Raw genomic sequence first — 20,660 nt, forward strand, 5'->3', positions numbered from 1 at the left:
TTCAATTTCAGACATTATCAGTGAAAAATTTCATAGCCATTTAAGAGGAAAGAAAAAGTCTAAAGTTTAAAAAATGACCTTTTTTGTCCTATATGATTCATTGATCAGACAAGAATTTTTTTAAGCCTATTGAAATCAACATGTATCATACTCAATCCCCATTTAAATTGACAAACAGATCACTTGGATAATAATTGTATATCTTAAACATTAACATATGTGGCAATTAGCAAGATCCTTTTACTGGGGCAAGGCTTCAACATACCAAAAAAATCAATGCCTGAAGAAGTCCTTTAACACAAAAGTTATGCAATTTTTAAATTACCTTGTAAGATAATGATTCCTAAAAGCTCAAAAGTACTCTTGTATCTTTATTGTGAGAGAAAAACAGGATTATGCACACGATGTATGATATTTGAGACCTGTGTAATGGTCTGGACAATTTTCTATTTTTATCAAAGTTTTTTTGCAGGAGAGCAAAAATACCTGAGATTAAGCCATCTGATTTAAATGAGTGTTCCTAAAATGTGATTCCTGAGTACAGAGGAGTTGTGGTAAAAAAATCTTTGTACATTTCATAAATCTAGTGTTGGAACTGGCAGAAAGGCAGGTGAGTATCATTCGCAGCTTTCAAAACCTGGACTGAAGGTGGGAAAACATGAGTCAACAACACCATGAGCAAGTAACACAACTGGAGTATTATTTTAAAGAGGAGCTTGTTTGGTATCTAATTCCTTGTAATGGAGCAAGTATTTATTATACCCAACACTGTACAGAAAGATGTATGAAACTCATCAAAGAAGCATTTGATAAAATGAAACACATTTATGATTAAAAACTCTCAAAAAAGAACTTCCTGCTTTTCCGGTCAGCGGCCTGAGGTGACCTCTAAAAATGGTTCGCTATTCACTTGACCCAGAAAATCCCACAAAATCTTGCAAGTCGAGAGGTTCAAATCTTTGTGTTCACTTTAAGAACACTCGTGAAACAGCCCAGGCCATTAAGGGTATGCATATCCGAAAAGCCACCAAGTATCTGAAGGATGTCACTTTAAAGAAGCAGTGTGTGCCATTCCGTCGTTACAATGGTGGAGTTGGTAGGTGTGCCCAGGCCAAACAGTGGGGCTGGACGCAGGGTCGGTGGCCCAAAAAGAGTGCTGAATTTTTACTGCACATGCTCAAAAATGCAGAGAGTAATGCTGAACTTAAGGGGTTAGATGTAGATTCTCTGGTCATTGAGCATATCCAGGTGAACAAAGCCCCCAAGATGCAGCGCAGGACTTATAGAGCTCATGGTCGGATCAACCCATACATGAGCTCTCCGTGCCACATTGAGATGATCCTTACTGAAAAAGAACAGATTGTTCCTAAACCAGAAGAGGAGGTTGCCCAGAAGAAAAAGATATCCCAGAAGAAATTGAAGAAACAAAAGCTTATGGCCCGGGAATAAATGCTGCAAAAAATAAATGCAAATAAAAGTAAAAAAAAAAAAAAAAAAAGAACTTCCTTCCTAATAAAGGGCATCTGTAAAAAACCTACAGCTGACATCATACTTAGTGGTAAAACAGTGAATGCTTTCCCCTTAAGATCAAGAGCAAGAGAAGGATGTCTGTTCTCACCACTTATATTCTAAAATTTATTGTGGTGACGGTTGCACAACTCTGTGAATATATTAAAAACTATAGAAGTGGGACCTCCCTGGTGGCGCCATGGTTAAGAGTCCGCCTGCCAATGCAGGGGACACGGGTTCGAGCCCTGGTCTGGGAAGATCCGACATGCCGCGGAGCAACTAATCCTGTGAGCCACAACTGCTGAAGCCCGCATGCCTAGAGCCCGTGCTCTGCAACGAGAAGCCACGGCAATGAGAAGCCTGTGCACTGGAATGAGGAGTAGCCCCTGCTAGCCGCAACTAGAGAAAGCCCATGCACAGCAATGAAGACCCAACTCAGACAAAAAAAAATAAAAATGTTACTCAAAGTTTTAGCCAGTGCAGTAAAGGAACAAAAGAAATAAAAGGCATCAAATTGAATATGAAGAAGTAAGATGGTTTTTATTCACAGATGACCTGATGATGTGTGTAAAAATCTTGAAGAAAACACACAAACACTACTAGAATTAATAAATGAGGTAGCACAGTCTTTGAGTACAAGATCAAAATTTTAAAAATGTATATATACTACAAATTAAAATTCCAAAAATAGCATTAAAAATATAATTTCATTCCAAATAGCATCACAAAGAGTAAGATGCTTGGAAATACATGTAACAAAAGAGGTGCAAGACTCATACACTGAAAACTACTTAAAATGGCTGAGAGAAATTGACCCTCCATGTTCATGGACTGGAAGGCTCAATATTGTTAAGATGGCCGTTCTCCTAAATTGATCTATGGATTCAACACAATCTCTCTCAAAATCTTAGCAGGATTTTTTTTGATAGAAATAGACAAGCTGATTTTTGTAACTTAGATTAAAAGGTGTATAATAGCCAAAACAATTTTGAAAAAGAATAAAATTGGAGGAATGACACTACTCAATTTCAAAATGTACTATAAAGTTACAAAAATCAAGACAGGTTATTACTGGTGTGAGAGTAGGCATAGAAATCAATGGAATGGAATTTAAATAAACCTATATATGGTCAGTTGATTTTCAACAAAATTGCCAAGGCAAAAGATAGTCTTTTCAACAAATAATGCTGGGAAAATTGGACATCTATATGAAAAAAGACTATTAATTTGGACTCATATTTCACACAATACACAAACATTAACTCCAAATGGAACATAGGCCTAAATATAACAGCTAAAGCTATAAAACTTCTAGAAGACACAAGAGAAAATCTTTGTCAGATTAGTCAAAGGCTTCTTAGCTCTGGCACAAAAGAAAAATGATAAATTGGACCTTCTCAAAATTAAAAAAACATTTACTTTTTTAGAAACATCACTAAGGATCAAGCCACAGATTGGAGGAAAATATTTGCAAATTTTATGTTTGATATAGGATTTGTATCTGGGATATTTAAAGTACTCTTACAACTCAAGAAAAAGATAAACTATTCAATTAAAAAGTGGGCAAAAGAGTTGAGTAGAAACTTCACCAAAGAAGATATATGAATAACTAATAAACATTTAAAATATCACCAACATCATTAGTCATTAGGAAGATTCCAATTAAAACCAAAATGAGATACACACCACCCCTCCCCCACCCCCAGTGACTATAATAAAGAACACTGAGTAACAGCAAGAATGTGGAGAAACGAATTACTGGTGGAGATGTAAAATGGTGTGGCCACTTTGGAAAATAGGTGGCTTTTTAAAAAAGTTAAACATATGATACAACCCAGCAATTCCACTCCTAGGAATCTACCCAAGAGAAATAAAACACATGTCCATAAAAGACTTGTGTGCCAATTTCAGAGCAGTATTATTTATAATAGCCCCAAACTGCAAACAATCCAAATGCTTATCAAGTGTTGAATAGATAATAAGAAAGACACAAACTACTGATTAATCCTATGACATGGATGAACCTCAAAAACAGTGTGCTAGGGCTTCCCTGGTGGTGCAGTGGTTGATAGTCTGCCTGCCGATGTGGGGGACGCGGGTTCGTGCCCCGGTCTGGGAAGATCCCACATGCCGCGGAGTGGCTGGGCACGTGAGCCATGGACGCTGAGCCTGCACGTCCGGAGCCTGTGCTCCGCAACAGGAGAGGCCACAACAGTGAGAGGCCCATGTACCGCAAAAAAAAAAAAAAAAAAAAAAAAAAAAAAAAAAAAAAAAAAAAACAGTATGCTAATTGAGAGAAACCAGACCCAAAAGACTGCATGTTGCATAATTCCAATCATATGAAGCGTCCAGGAAATGCAAATCTATAGAGGCAGGAAACAGATCAGTGTTTGCTTGGAACTGGGGGTGAAAGCCGAGTTAACTGTAAATGGACATGAGAAAACTTTTGAGGCTGATAGAAATGTTTAAAACTGGTTTGTGAAGATGGTTACCCAGCTCTATAAATTCATTAAAAATCACAAAGACACACTATACACAGACATTGGGTGAACTTTATGGTATGTAAATTCTACCTCAAAGTTGTTTATGGATGCCATACTCTAGGAACTTCTAGTCTTGTATTGGAGTGGAGGGATCTACATAAATTTCAGTGAAACCAGATAGAAAGAGCTAACTGCTCTAATGAGTTTTAGTTAAATTAACTTGAGACTTTAAAGGAAGATAATATTGACCGGAACTGGAGACATGACTGAGTGCTTTGTGGAATTGAAATTTGAATAGTTTCCTTGAGGTATAAGTGGGATTGGACCTACTGAGGTGAATGGAAGAGAATTCCAGACCAAAAAAAACAAAAACCAAAAAAATAGTGAAGTGAGAACAGTATTATGAGGAATCAATCATTAGGGTGATTTATGTTTTGCGTAGCATATGAACAGAGTAATTATTTTGATCAAGAATAAGGAGTGAATATGGTATGCCATTATGTCCAATATTCTTGGTGTATGAGCATTATAATATAGATACTGGACTAAAAGGAATGGGAAAAAGTTTTAGAAGAATAGTGGGTAAGCTTAGCCATAGATTATGGATGTAAAATATAGAGAATACTAAATACCACTTGAAACAAATTAATAATAAAAGTGCAATCAATTAACATGTTTTAGAAATTCTTACAATGATCTTGTCTTTGAGTCTTTATATGGAAATGTGTGCTTTAGAACTTCAGTGGCTTTTCATTGGTTTAAATGAAGAATATAGAATTAAGAATCTATCATGACTGAGTTCCTTCTACAGCCAATAGAAGTCCTGGAAGTAATAAGGTATTACTAAAACTACAAATAGGAGCAATGCACTTGCAGTAGACCTGTGATGGTTAATTATCCTGACATTATTTTGGCCATTATTATAATTGCATATCAATTGTCACTAATCAACTCTCAGTCAATCTAATGGAGCAGAAATATAAGTAGGAAGCTGTCAGTCAAAGGCTCTCTCTTGGGACTTGGATTCTTGGGAGGATCTGGAGAAGGTGAGGCCATAGTCATCTCAACATCAGAAATGATGGTGCTTCAGTGGGAGAGCTGGAGGCTGAGTACCCCTCAAAGCTCTTATAGAGGGGAAGGGTGTTAGCTCGACCATCTCAGGATTCCCTGAACTTTAACACAACCCTTGACCCTCTACTGCTAAGACCTTCAGATACAGATTTTATTTTCTTACAACTAAGTATCATTTTAGTAAATTTTAAAATTGTTTTCTCAGTCCTCTAACATCCTGTGAGATCTCACTGTTACCACTACTGTGACCTCTACTTGATAAGTAAGGTAATGCATTGAGACCTCCTATCAAAGTGCCTGGAACACAATAAACACTCAATACAAATCAACTGTTTCTATAACTACTATTAGCCACCATTTGTTGAGTGTCTACTATGTGCCAGGCACTTCACCTCCATTTTGTAAGTGAGGAAATGGGGTCAGAGAGTCTAAGTAATTTAGCAAAGCTCACAAAGCTAGTGGACAGAGGGATTAATGGTTCAAACTTTCTAATACACTATTTCTACTTCTTGGTTTTGTTTTGTTTTGTTTTTGGCCTCACAGCATGTGGGATCCTAGTTCCCTGACCAGGGATCAAACCCTGGCCCCCCTGCATCAGAAGCACAGAGTCTCATCAACTGGACCACCAGGGAAGCCCCCACTATTTCTACTTCTGAATGTTAAATGTCTAGTGCTGCTTGTCATTGGATGCATCATTGTCCACATAAAAGGTAATTTTGTTTTTATTCATGTACATGTTTACGTAAAGTTTTCATTGTTTCATTAATTATCTAAACTATAAAAAGTGAAAATGACAACTTACTATCCATTTCAGAATTATTTTGAATGTGTGTCTTTCAATTTTCTACATTTTTCTGTTTTAGGAAGTCTTTTTTCCTATTGAGTGTTTTGGATAAATCTTCCTTAATCTTATTTTGACTCATCATGATTTTTATCTAAAAATTAAATTGGGTTTACAGATATCCCTTTGTTCTTATGTTTACAGGATAATAGTAGAATATTGTGTGAGAGTTCCTTTTTCATTCAAATAATAAATCCTAAATAAGCAGCTTATTTTAATAATCATCCTTTAGCAGCATTTTTCTTTTACATCTGTGACTGCCACTTCTGTTTTCATATCAATTAAAATTCTGATGCTTCTATGACCACAATGAATAATTTCACTCCAAACTGCCATGTCACATTTTCTATGTGCCATATGAGACCTCACAGGAGCCTTCCTAAACCACATCTCCTCAAATCTGGCGGAATATATCATGAAGACTGTATATGTCTTTTATGAAAAAACAATTCAGATCATGAATTCTTAGCAAAGGAAGATCTGTGGATGTTCTTGCTAGGAAAAAATATTCAAAAAGGAACTTGAATCAAAATATGGGAAATGAGGGCTTCCCTGGTGGCACAGTGGTTGAGAGTCTGCCTGCCGATGCAGGAGACACGGGTTCGTGCCCCGGTCCGGGAAGATCCCACATGCCATGGAGCGCCTAGGCCCGTGAGCCATGGCCGCTGAGGCTGCGCGTCCGGAGCCTGTGCTCCGCAATGGGAGAGGCCACAACAGTGAGAGGCCCGCGTAGCACAAAAAAAAAAAAAAAAAAAAAAAAAAAAAATATGGGAAATGAGGCTGTGATGACAGTAGCAGTAGATGATGCCGGCATTCTGGCTACCTCTCCTGTCTGCAAGTGGTCCACGGTGATTTTAAGACCTTCTTTGGGCTCATGGGAGCATATCCACACACACATACACACAGCTGTATCTCCACCACGGTTTGCTAAGAGTTAAAATCTCTTCAAAAATGCCCTTCCATCCACAATTAGACATAACATGTTTAAAATGTAGAGCTGTTGAGGGAACACTTAGGAGAGAATGAATTTATTAAAGGTCAATGAATCCACCTGTCTCCCAGCATGTGGCAGTCCTGACTAGAGGGAACCAGAGGCAGAGGGATCTTGAGTGGAGGGAGAGAAACTGGGACAAAAGACACAGTAGAAAAATATGCAAAATTATTGCTAAGGTTTTGCCCAGTTTACTACAATAGGACTAGGAAAAATAGAAGCTATGGGCAGAGCAGAAGAGGTGGGAATTTTTGACATCAACTATAATCACAGATAGCTCCACTTCACATAATTTATATTTTTCTTTTTCCGTTTTAATTTAACACAGCTGACTTCTAACAACAGCATCCCTTTCCCAGGGGATTTGTTATTCAAGAGCTAACTATATAAGTAAAGGCTGCCATTTATCTGAGAATGTTAAGTATGTATCAGTGAAAGAGGTTTTTTACAGTTCACTGTTTATTTTTCTTAAGTTATCAGAATGCCAGTCTTAAGTGAATGGCATATCATATAAGTTTTCATGCTGCCAATTATGTTTTTAATTTATTTTGAAATAATTGCAGACTTTATAGAAAAGTTGCAAAAATAGTACAGAGAATTTCTGCATATTCACAAAATATCCTAAATGTTAACATTTGTTTCTCTTTCTCTCTCCCTTTCTTTATATATGTATGTTATATTAATTTATTAATTGATATATATTATATATATACACACACCATTTTTCTGAATCATACTGTTGTCAAACCCAAGTTTGTGTGCCTGACGCACGGTGAGGCCAAACAAACCGAAACATCAGAGTTTGGAGCAGAGAAAAGTTTATTGCAAGGGCCATGCAAAGAGAATAGGTGGCTCATGCTCAAAAGACTCCAACTCCCTGATGATTTTCAGGGAAACGTTTTTATAGGCAAAATTTCAGGGGGAGTAGGGGATGGTCTGTAGGGTGTGTGACCTTCCTCTGACTGGTCAGTGGTGAGGTAACAGGATGGTGTTGTTACCCAAAAACTGGGGTTGCCTCTTGGTGGGTGTTGAGCTTCAGTATGCATTTTCTAAAAGAACAAAAAAAAAAATGTTTTTTTAAGAAAAAGGTTATTAACCTTAAATTTTGTCCAAAAAAAATTAATCAGTCAGTCTAAGAAAGAAATGGAAAATTGTATTCAGGCCAAATTGCGGATTATGACCCAGGAATAGCCTCTCAGAAAGCTCCAAGAACTATTCTGCCTGTTAGAGATCAATGCATAGTTACATAGGTTTTTGAGACAGAGAGCTGTGCATTAAGTGACATAGACAGTTTGCACAATCCAGATCTGTAAGTACAAAGTGATGGGCCATCATGACCCCTTACAAAGTCAAGAAGGAATGTTATCTTTTAAGGAGTTGTCTTGGTGCTAGTAGAATGTTGCTCTTTATGGTTGAGCAGGTATTTCTCCCAATAAGGGAGGTTTAGTTGGCACATAATGGACATATATAATACACAGTAGAGGGGAGAGAGGAGGCCAAAGGGCAGAGAAAATTGTTTAAGTTTTTTTGTCTTGCCATAAAATATGAATTTTATTTCACAATTTCCAGGGTAAATCTAGTACACTATTCTCCCCATTTTACGTTGCTGACATCCAAGTGCCATTGGGCTCAGCTGTGAGAAAATGTTGACATCTATTCAAGACCATACATCCAAATATTAAGTAGAGCACAAACTTGTTTTAAAAAAATAAAATGCAAATGACCCATTGAGCTGAACTGCTAACATGACTCTTAAATATTTCTCTCTTCATGTGCACCAAAGAACAAGCATCCCAATGAAATTAAATTCACTTGACTAAATAATAGCCCAGAACCTTAAAATTAACTGATTGAATAAAATAATGTAAGCTATAAAAGAAGAAGATTTCAAGGAGACAAGGTCAGGATGAGAGGATGGGTCTAATAGGCTATGGTAGAAATTATTGTCACACAGAACTTTCAAGCAATTTGCGGAGGCTAAGAGAGGTTTTTGTTTCTAATGTTTTTTACTTACAATGAGCAGGAAAGCATAAGAGACTTGGAAAGTGCACAGAATGTGATTTTCAGCTGTAGCACTAGCTATGTGGTCTTGAGTAAGCCATTCAAACCCTCCGAAACTTAATTTTCTCAACTGCAAGATGAGAGAATCACATGAAATTATTTCCAAGGTCTCCTTCAGCTTAAGCATTTTAAGATTCCAAGATCTAGAAGAAAAAAATAAATGGCACATTAGAAAAAAACCAAAGACAATAAGATATTAAAATGTGACTAGAAGAGTTGCTGAGCCAAAGGGAAGATAAATTTTTGAGATATAAAGAATCACCATAATTTTTAACATTTAAAAATTCACTTAAGTTGAAGTAAAACTTTGATGGTATAGAAAAATGGAGAGAATATACAGTTTTGTTATATTTTGGAATGAAGAAAATAGAATCAAGAAGTAGTCAATAAACTACATATAGTTGACAGTTACTTAATAAATATGTCCTGTGCTGTGATGTCCATGAGAGGCAATTACAGCTTTATACAAAGAAAATTCCTAAATTATAAAATAATGCATGACTCAAAAAACAACTTAAGTTTAAAACTTTCTATCTACTGAGAGCCAGTAAGTTGTAGGAAAAAAACAAAGAAAAAAATATAAACAAAGTCAGCAACTCTGGAACAAACTCAAGCAAAGAATATGTTGCTAATTTTAAATTTAATAGAAAAAATATAAATATTAATTCACTGCTTTTTAAAAAAATATAGAAAACACTACTAATCATTATTGCATTTATAACTGGCTTGAATTTAGGCAAACCAGGCTTGTGTCCCAGGACAACCTAGAGACTGTGTGATCTGGCCAACCTCTTTTTTTATTTTTATTATTTATTTATTTATTATTATTTTTTTTTTGCGGTACGCGGGCCTCTCACTGTTGTGGCCTCTCCCATTGCGGAGCACAGGCTCCAGACGCGCAGGCTCAGCAGCCATGGCTCACGGGCCCAGCCACTCCGCAGCATGTGGAATCTTCCCAGACCGGGGCACTAACCCATGTCCCCTGCATCGGCAGGCGGACTCTCAACCACTGCGCCACCAGGGAAGCCCTGGCCAACCTCTTAAATGGAGCAATAATTCCTTCCTCTGTGGCTTCTTGTCAGGATTGATTGATATATACGTATAAAATGTATATCTTAGTGAATGACACGTAGTAAGGGTTCAAAAAGATGTTAACTGTCATATCAACCTTTCCATCATTCATATTCGATCTTCCGCTTTGAGGAGGAAAAACAAGAGCTTGAGTAGCAGGGATAAAAGAGGATGAGGGTACCAGAGGTCTAGAGGAAGAGCAGAAAAGGTCTGACTGATGCTCTGGGGGTGCTGCTTGCCCACCTTCCTGGGCCAGTTAAGAGGCCCCATTTCTTCAGCGTGATTCTTTGGAAGACCAGCTGACTTTCTAGTAACTCCCTTTTGGATCTGTGTTAATAGCTCTTCTGATCTTATTTTCAAAAATAAAAGTTAATTTTTAAAAGAAACATTTACTTTTCTGTAGACTTTAATTTTTAGAGACTGAGAAAGAGTCTTAGGTAGGAGTGATGACTAGCTATTAGCCTAAACAGTGCTTTGTCATGAATAACATATTCATTTGCCTTTTCTTTTGTTGGGTGAACAAATCTCTTTAAAAGGAAAATTGAAACAAGGGTTTACTACTTACTTTTTCAGGAGTTTTTCTTAGGTCCTATAAAATATTCTTTAGTAAGTATCAGAAAAAGAGTCACCCTCACTGATTAAGGCTCTCACTTATTGAACCTGTGCCATGTACTTTATTAATCAAAGTACATTTATCCTCCTAATGAGTCTATGAAGTAGGATTATTATCGCATTTTACAGAAGCAAAATAAGTAGTATTAAGTTCACAGAGACAAAAAATGAGAGACTTGGAACCCAAACCTAAATCACCATGAATTAATCCACAGAGCTTCTGCTGCCCTAGGTAAAAGGGAGACCTGAACTGCAGGAGAGAAATAATGTCATGACATGCAATTTTCAAACTTAAACCCAGGCAATATTTCATTAACAGATTTTTACCTCGAATTTTCTTGAGAGTTATTTTCAGTGAACATAATCAAGGGAGTAAAAATAACGAAGGAAAATGCTTATTTTTCCATTGCCAGGTTATATTTGGTCTTGGGAAAAGGCAACATGTTTGATTTTCAAGGTCCTTCTGAGAAATAATTTAAAATATTTTAACTATTTTTTTTTATGGAATGAAAGAAACGTAGGACATGAATTGCCCATTGAATATTCTTGAGTTATTAATCACATGTGATTGATTTAAGGTGAGTTTTTAGAGTGTTTTTTAAAAAACATTATTTCTATTTTTGGTAAAATACTGTAACCAACTGTGTTTTCTGTAAAATGACAGTCTCTATAGCAGTATCTTTCCTTTTGCTGTTAAAAAAAAAAAAGAAAACTCACAAAATAAAATATGCACATCAATTAGACATAGCAAATTGTGTAGCCTCTTAGAAAGGCTTGAGTTAGATTGGACCTTCTTTTGATTAATGGGCATTCTTTAAACGAATTAGCCCAGATTCTGCCTAGGAGCATAGTACGGGCATCCCAGGGGGATACAGTCGAACAAGTCTGAACATGGAATATCTGTCTTTATCATCAAATACTGTTCAAAAGCAATTGGTTTTGAAGTACCCTTAAGACAGGGTCACAAACTCCAGTGCCTTGAGGAGGTAGGCAGGTGATATAAATGAATCAAGTGGGCGGGGTGGAAGACAGCATCTGAAATATCGTGGTGACAAATGGCACCTTACACTTGGCCATGGTGTCAGGGAGATGATCTGGAGCCATGAGATTATGGCAGACGGGCCATCAAAAGGGGCAGCTGCTTTTCAGTTTTGGCTGACTGAGGCCATTTGGGAATCAAGGGCCAATGCTCTCAGATCATCTGATTTTTAAAGAGATTAATTAGAATTTCAAGTTTTGATGTATCATCTTCTAAGCTGTAATGTTGAAAATTAATTTTAAAAATGCTATTTGGGCCAATTTAAAAAACTACCTATGGACCACATCTGGCCAGTAGGCTGCCAGTTTGCAAATTCAGATTTAAGGAAATAAGACAAATAGTAATAGAAATAATACCTGAAAATGTTATCATGGTTCTGAATTCTTATACCCGTATACTAGACTTTATATACATTAAAAATACACTTAAGTTGTACCTTCCCAAAACAAATGGGAACGATGGTATGGACCTAGGGTTCTATGTGAAACCATAAAGTGTATTTCTCAATATGTGAACTATATACCACCTACTTTACAATTAACTAAAGAACTTATTTAAAACGTGCATGCTGGATTTGCATTAATTATGTCTCAGGTGGCTTCTAGCAGTCTGACTTTGTACAAACATCCCAATCCCCAGATGATTCTAATAGTTAGTAATGGAGTTCCTCCCTTTGAGAATTTGCAGGCTATGTGGTCATTTTACTGCCAGCCTTAACTTCTGTAACTTCTCTATTCTCCCAGGCAGAGACAGCTGTGATTTAAAGAGGGTTAAATTTTGGATCCTTTGGATCCCTGCTTGGTTGGGTAATCCAGAGGACATCTGTGCTTTCAGGTCATTCAATCCCATAGTTACAGGTTGATACTTCATAATGACACATGTCTACCCCATTAGCTTGCAGTTTATGGTTGCTCAGTATATGTCTTCATTTAGCTAATGTCTTAGTGGGTTATTTCCTCGTGGCTCCCTACTGAATATCAGTGTAATGTACCTGATCGGTGCCCAGTAAGTAATTTTTGATTGATATTATAATGCATTAATTAGAACATCATCATCTAGGCCTACCAGATCAACTGTCTGTGACTGAACTGAATAATCATTTACTTTAACCCACTAGGCATTTTAGTTAAGCCAAGAATTTGACTAATTTTTAGCTCTCAGAAAATTATTTGATGACATTTGACCAAATGAGCCCATCACCAAATGATTAATGTAACTTCTGACCTTGCCTGCTTTTACATTCAGGGGGCAAACATATTATTAGGGGTATATAACTCATTATGCACTCTTACACAGGAGAAAAATAGTATCATGAAAGTGGTATTGTCACACCATTTTAGACACCGAAACATTAGCTGTAGAAAATGCTGATAGACTGACATGTTCAGTGAACTACACAGTGCCTAGGGAAAACCACAATTGAAATGTAAATTGTCATTTTGCTTCAGTGAAAAGTGAACCAAAATGCAAATTTCCTTTTAAAAACATTGAGATCAGGAAAAGGCATTAGACCTGTGTTTTCTATCTTGTGCTCACACCCTCTAAATAACAGCATCTTGGATATGGGGCACAGTTTAAGAGATTATTCATCCCTTAGCCTTGACTATAAGTAGGGGTGTTTCTTTATTCCAAGCATTGTTAGACAAAAGAAATGTTTGACCTCTGAGATAACCTTCTCCAGAAGATAAACTAATAATTCCTTGCACAGCTTGTCTTTTTTCATCATTTCCATTCCAGTCTAGTTAATGCAACCAGTTTTGCGTTCAGAATATTCAAATATGCTACTTGAGTTCTGGACACAGTGATGGGCCTTAAATTCTCCCTTGCAGAGGTGAAGTAACATTAAATTTGTCACTGCCTCGTCTAAGTCAGCAAGGTGGCACTGTATAATATCTTTAGAAACACTAAGTTAAGAAGTCCATGGGGAAGAAGGTGAAAAGAAGGTCAGCTACTGACATAAAATCAAGCTTTAGATGTGATGACCCTGCGTCAGAGGCTTTGTAGCTTGCTAGTCAGCATAATGTTATTGAATCCACGTCCTAGCTGAAGCCAGACACGGTGACAAAGGTGGCTCCACCTGCCCACTGAGAGATGGGCCGTCAGCATCACCTCACAAACCAGGCACACAGAGCAGTTCTTTTTATAAAGAAAGAACTTAAAGCTATAAATGGCCTCTTATTTTCTACTCCGTTCACCCTAAAGGGTTGGCCTTTATTTTAATGTCTGAAGAACCCATGAATGTGCTATAACTTAGAGAAAGATAAGAATTAGCCTTTGGTAGCCAGAGTCCTGAAAATTATACTTTGAAGAATTCCTGGAAAACTCAGTCTTCCAATTGGTGAGCAACTGGAATAAAAAAAAACAAACAAACAAACTTTAGTTTTGCTAGAGACAAATATAGTGACAACTCTTCAAATAACCCTTTTCCTCCATAGAACACACCAAAAGTAGCTTAAACTAGAATTAATGAAGTGGAATAGAAATTGCAATTACTAATTTTTACTTTTGCCTCCTGTTATGTAGGTAGAATTCATGGTCTTTAGAATCAATCAACCTTGATATGCTTCAATTAATACAATATAAAAATTCCCCAAAGATTTCTATATTACCTAGAGGATTTAAGCAGTAAAATATTCAATGAATTTTTTAAAATTAATTTTTATTGGAGTATAGTTGCTATACACTGTTGTGTTAATTTCTACTGTACAGCAAAGTGAATCAGCTATATGTATATATATATCCCCTCTTTTTTGGATTTCCTTCCCATTTAGGTCACCACAGAGCACTGAGTAGAGTTCCCTGAGCTATACAGTAGATTCTCATTAGTTATCTATTTTATACATAGTATCAATAGTGTATACATGTCAATCTCAATCTCCCAATTCATCCCACACCACCACCCCCTTTCCCCCTTGGTATCCACATGTTTGTTCTCTATGTTTGTGTCTCTATTTCTGCTTTGCAAATAAGATCATCTGTCATTTTTCTAGATCGCACATATATGCGTTAATATACAGTATTTGTTTTTCTCTTTCTGATTTACTTCACTCTGTATGACAGTCTCTAGGTCCATCCATGTCTCTACAAATGATCCAATTGTGTTCCTTTTTATGGCTGAGTAATATTCCATTGTATATATGTATCACATCTTCTCTATCCTATTCAATGCATTTTTAAAGCTTGGGTGAAATGTATAGTAACTGTATTATCTGATGTGCTGATCCCTATTTTATTTTATTTATTTTTTTCCTAAAGCAACTGTGGGCGTGGTTTAATTTTTATTTTTTAATTTTTTATTTTTTAAACATCTTTATTGGAATATGATTGCTTTACAATAGTGTGTTAGTTTCTGCTTTATAACAAAGTCAATCAGATATACATATACATATATCCCCATATCTCCTCCCTCTTGCGTCTCCCTCACACCCTCCCTATCCCACCCCTCTAGGTGGTCACAAAGCACCAAGCTGATCTCCCTGTGCTATGCGGCTGCTTCCCAATAGCTGTCTACTTTACGTTTTGTAGTGTATATATGTCCATGCCACTCTCTTACTTCGTCCCAGCTTACCCTTCCCCTTCCCCATGTCCTCAAGTCCATTCTCTACATCTGCGTCTTTATACCTGTCCTGCCCCTAGGTACTTAAGAGACATTTTTTTTTTTAGATTACATATATACGTCTTAGCATACGGTATTTGTTTTTCTCTTTCTGACTTCACTCTGTATGACAGTTTCTAGGTCCATCCACCTCACTACAAATAATTCATGATCCCTATTTTAGAAATGAATCTCCAAACTAGGTGGGAAGAGGGATTCCAAAAGGCAGACTCTAGGGAATTGTTTATGAAGAAATATTATTTTAGAACTTAGAAAAATAATTTCAACTATTCGTATTGCAGAAATTAGCTTATATAATTACTGATGGGAAATTTCATGATGACAATGTCAGTTACCAACAGAGTTAATGAATAAAGATTAAGAGAAGAAAACTTAAAAAGGTTACGTTTGGGCAAAGAAAGGAAAACAACATCAAGCTAGTTATACCTAAAATTGACAAGGAAGCAAGAAGAACTACAATCCTGCAGCCTGTGGAAGGAAAACCACATTCACAGAAAGACAGAAAAAATGAAAAGGCAGAGAGGATTATGTACCAGATGAAGGAAAAAATAAAACCCCAGAAAAACAACTAAATGACGTGGAGGTAGGTGACCTTCCAGAAAAAGAATTCAGAGTAATGATAGCAAAGATGATCCAGGACCTCAGAAGAAGAATGGAGGCAAAGATTGAGAAGATGCAAGAAGTGTTTAACAAAGACCTAGAAGAATTAAAGAACAAACACCTAGAAGCATTGAAAAACAAACAAGCAGAGATGAACAATACAATAACTGAAATGAAAAATGCACTAGAAGGAATCAAAAGCAGAGTAACTGAGGCAGAAGAATGGATAAGTGACCTGGAAGACAGAATGGTGGAATTCATTGCCATGGAACAGAATAAAAGAAAAAAGAATGAAAAGAAATGAAGACAGCCTGAAAGACCTCTGGGACAACATTAAGTGCAACAACATTCACATTATAAGGGTCCCAGAAAGAGAAGACAGAGAAAGGACCCGAGAAAATATTTGAAGAGATTATAGTCCAAAACTTCCCTAACATGGGAAAGGAAATAGCCACCCAAGTCCAGGAAGCTCAGAGAGTCCCAGGCAGGATAAACCCAAGGAGAAACATGCAGAGACACATAGTAATCAAATTGACAAAAATTAAAGACTAAGAAAAATTATTAGAAATAACGAGAAAAATGACAAATAACATACAAGGGAACTCGCATAAAGTTAACCACTGATTTCTCAGAAGAAATTCTACATGCCAAAAGGGAGAGGCATGATATATTTAATGTGATGAAAGGGAAGAACCTACAACCAAGATGATCTACCCAGCAAGGATCTCATTCAGAGTTAACAGACAAATCAAAAGCTTTGCAGAAAAGCAAAAGCTAAAAGAACTCAGCACCACCAAACCAGCTCTACAAAAAATGCTAAAGGAACTTCTCTAAGTGAGAAACACAAGAGGAGAAAAGAAAGTACAGAAACAAACCCATAACAATTAAGAAAATGGTAATAGGAACATACATATCAATAATTACCTTACATGAGTGGATTAAATGCCCCAGCCAAAAGACACAGGCTTGTTGAATGGACACAAAAACAAGACCCACCTATATGCTGTCTACAAGAGACCCACTTCAGACCTAGGGACACATACAGACTGAAAGTGAGGGGATGGAAAAAGATATTCCGTGCAAATGGAAATCAAAAGAAAGCTGGAGTAGCAATACTCATATCACAAAAAATTGACTTTAAAATAAAAAATGTTACAAGAGACAAGGAAGGACACTACATAATAATCAAGGGATCAACCCAAGTAGAAGATATAACAGTTATAAACATATATGCATACAACATAGGAGCACCTCAATACATAAGGCAAATGCTAACAGCTATAAAAGAGAAAATCTACAGTAACACAATAATAGTGGGGGACTTTAACACCTCGCTTACACCAATGGACAGATCATCCAGAGAGAAAATTAATAAGGAAACACAAGCTTTAAATGACACAATAGACCAGATAGATTTAATTGATATTTATAGGACATTCCATCTGAAAACAGTAGATTACACGTTCTTCTCAAGTGCACACGGAACATTCTCCAGGATAGATCACATCTTGGGTCACAAATCAAGTCTCGGTAAATTTAAGAAATTTGAAATCATATCAAGTATCTTTTCCGACCACAACGCTATGAGATTAGAAATAAATTACAGGGAAAAAAACGTAAAAAACACAAACACATGGAGGCTAAACAATATGTTACTAAATAACCAAGAGATCACTGAAGAAATCAAAGAGGAAATCAAAAAATACCTAGAGAAAAATGACAACCAAAAACCCAACGATCCAAAACCTATGGTATGCAACAAAAGCAGTTCTAAGAGGGGAGTTTATAGCAATAAAATCCTACCTCAAGGAACCAGAAAAATCTCAAATAAAAATTCTAACCTTACACCTAAAGGAACCAGAGAAAGAAGAACAAACAAAACCCAAAGTTAGTAGAAGGAAAGAAATCATAAAAATCAGAGCATAAATAAATGAAATAGAAACAAAACAATAGCAAAGATCAATAAAACTAAAAGCTGGTTCTTCGTGAAGATAAACAAAATTGATAAATCTTTATCTTTAGCCAGACTCATCACAAAAAAGAGGGAGAGGACTCAAATCAATAAAATTAGAAATGAAAAAGAAGAAGTTAAAACAGGCACCGCAGAAATACAAAGCATCATAAGAGACTACTACAAGCAGCTCTATGCCAATAAAATGGACAACCTGGAAGAAATGGACAAATTCTTAGAAAGGTATAACCTTCCAAGCCTGAACCAGGAAGAAATAGAAAGCATGAACAGACCAATCACAAGTAATGAAATTGAAACTGGGATTAAAAATCTTCCAACAAACAAAAGTCGAGGACCAGATGGCTTCACAGGTGAATGCTACCAAACATTTATAGAAGAGCTAACACCCATGCTTCTCAAACTCTTCCAAAAAAATTGCAGAGGAAGAAACACTCCAAACTCCTTCTACGAGGCCACCATCACCCTGATACCAAGACCAGACAAAGATACTACAAAAAAATAAAATTACAGACCAATATTACTGATGAATATAGATGCAAAAATCCTCAACAGTATGCTAGCAAATGGTATCCAACAACACATTAAAAGGATCATACACCATGGTCAAGTGGGATTTATCCCAGGGATGCAAGGATTCTTCAGTATACACAAATCAATCAATGTGATACACCATATTAACAAACTGAAGTATAAAAACCATACGATCATCTCAGTAGATGCAGAAAAAGCTTTTGACAAAATTCAACACCCATTTATGATAAAAACTCTCCAGAAAGTGGCATAGAGGGAACCTACCTCAACATAATAATGGCCATGTATGACAAATCCACGGCAAACATCATTCTCAGTGGTGAAGAACTGAAAGCATTTCCTCTAAGATCAGGAATAAGACAAGGATGTCCACTCTCACCACTATTATTCAACATAGTTTTGGAAGTCCTAGCCAACAGCAATCAGAGAAGGAAAAGAAATAAAAGGAATACAAACTGGAAAAGAAGAAGTAAAACTGTCACTGTTTGTAGCTGACATAATACTGTAAACAGAAAATCCTAAAGATGCAACCAGAAAACTACTAGAGCTAATCAATGAATTTGGTAATGTTGCAGGATACAAAATTAATACACAGAAATCTCTTGCATTCCTATACACTAACAACAAAAGATCAGAAAGAGAAATTAAGGCAACAGTCCCATTCACCATTGCAGCAAAAAGAATAAAATACCTAGGAATAAACCTACCTAAGGAGGTAAAAGACCTGTACTCAGAAAACTATAATAAGACACTAATGAAAGAAATTAAAGATGATACCAACAGATGGAGAGATATATCATGTTCTTGGATTGGAAGAATCAATATTGTGAAAATGACGATACTACCCAAAGCAATCTACAGATTGAATGCAATCCCTACCAAATTACCAGTGGCATATTTTACAGAGCTAGAACAAAAAATCTTCAAATTTCTATGGAGACACAAAAGACCCAGAATAGCCAAAACAGTACTGAGGGAAGAAAATAGAGCTGGAGGAATCAGACTCCCTGACCTCAGACTATACTACAGAGCTACAGTAATTAAGACAATATGGTACTGGCAGAAAAACAGAAATATAGATCAATGGAACAGGATAGAAAGCCCAGAGATAAACCCATGCACCTATAGTCAACTAATCTATGACAGAGGAGGCAAGAATATACAATGGAGAAAAGACAGTCTCTTCAATAAGTGGTGCTGGGAAAACTGGACAGCTACATGTAAAAGAATGAAATTAAAACACTCCCTAACACTATACACAAAAATAAGCTGAAAATGGATTAAAGACCTAAATGTAAGACAGGAGACTATAAAACTCTTGGAGGAAAACATAGGAAGAACACTCTTTGACATAAATCACAGCAATATCTTTTTTTGCCTACCTCCTAGAGTAATGGAAATAAAAACAAAACTAAACAATTGGGACCTAATGAAACTTAAAATCTTTTGCACAGCAAAGTAAACCATAAACAAGACAAAAAGACGGCCCTCGGAATGGGAGAAAATATTTGCAAATGAATCAATGGACAAAGGATTAATCTCCAAAATATATAAACAGCTCATTAAGTTCAACATTTAAAAAACAAACAATCCAATCAAAAAAATGGTCAGGATTAGCGGGGTAAGATGGCGGAAGAGTAAGACACGGAGATCACCTTCCTCCCCACGGATACACCAGAAATACAGCTACACGTGGAACAACTCCTACAGAACACCTAATGAATGCTGGCAGAAGAACCCACACCTCCCAAAAGGCAAGAAACTCCCCACATACCTGGCTAGGGCAAAGCGGAGAGATCCCCACACAGAGGATCGGTGCCGAGTGGCACTCACCAGGCCGAGAGGCTTGTCTGCTCGCCCGCCGGGGCGGGCGGCGCTGGAAGCTGAGGCTCGGGCTTCGGTCAGAGCGCAGGGAGAGGACTGGGGCTGGCAGCGAGAACTCAGCCTGAAGGGGGCTAATGTGCCACAGCTAGCCGGCAGGGAGTCCGGGAAAACTCTGGAGCTGCCGAAGAGGCAAGAGACTTTTTCTTCCCTCTTGGTTTCCTGGTGCACGAGGAGAGGGGATTAAGAGCGCTGCTTAAAGGGGCTCCACAGACGGGCGCGAGTTGCGGCTGAAAGCGCGGAGCCCAGTGACGGGCTGGGGCTGCTGCTGCCACCGCCAAGAAGCCTGTGTGCGAGCGCAGGTCACTGTCCGCACCGCCCTTCCGGGAGCCTGTGCAGCTTGCCACTGCCGGGGTCCCGGGATCCAGGGGCGGCTTCCCTG

At 37.2% G+C, this 20,660-nt stretch overlaps 1 protein-coding gene across 1 annotated transcript; it reads left to right on the plus strand.

Moving 5' to 3' along the window:
- Positions 1 to 873: 873 nt before the first annotated feature.
- On the plus strand, positions 874 to 1,464 carry LOC132494920 (large ribosomal subunit protein uL22-like). Its single transcript, XM_060106353.1, has one exon. The coding sequence runs from the start codon at positions 895 to 897 to the stop codon at positions 1,447 to 1,449; it is 555 nt and encodes a 184-aa protein (XP_059962336.1). The 5' UTR covers positions 874 to 894; the 3' UTR covers positions 1,450 to 1,464.
- Positions 1,465 to 20,660: the final 19,196 nt, after the last annotated feature.

The sequence above is a fragment of the Mesoplodon densirostris genome, chromosome 8, assembly GCF_025265405.1.
Source record: "Mesoplodon densirostris isolate mMesDen1 chromosome 8, mMesDen1 primary haplotype, whole genome shotgun sequence".
Classification (NCBI taxonomy): Eukaryota; Metazoa; Chordata; class Mammalia; order Artiodactyla; family Ziphiidae; genus Mesoplodon; species Mesoplodon densirostris.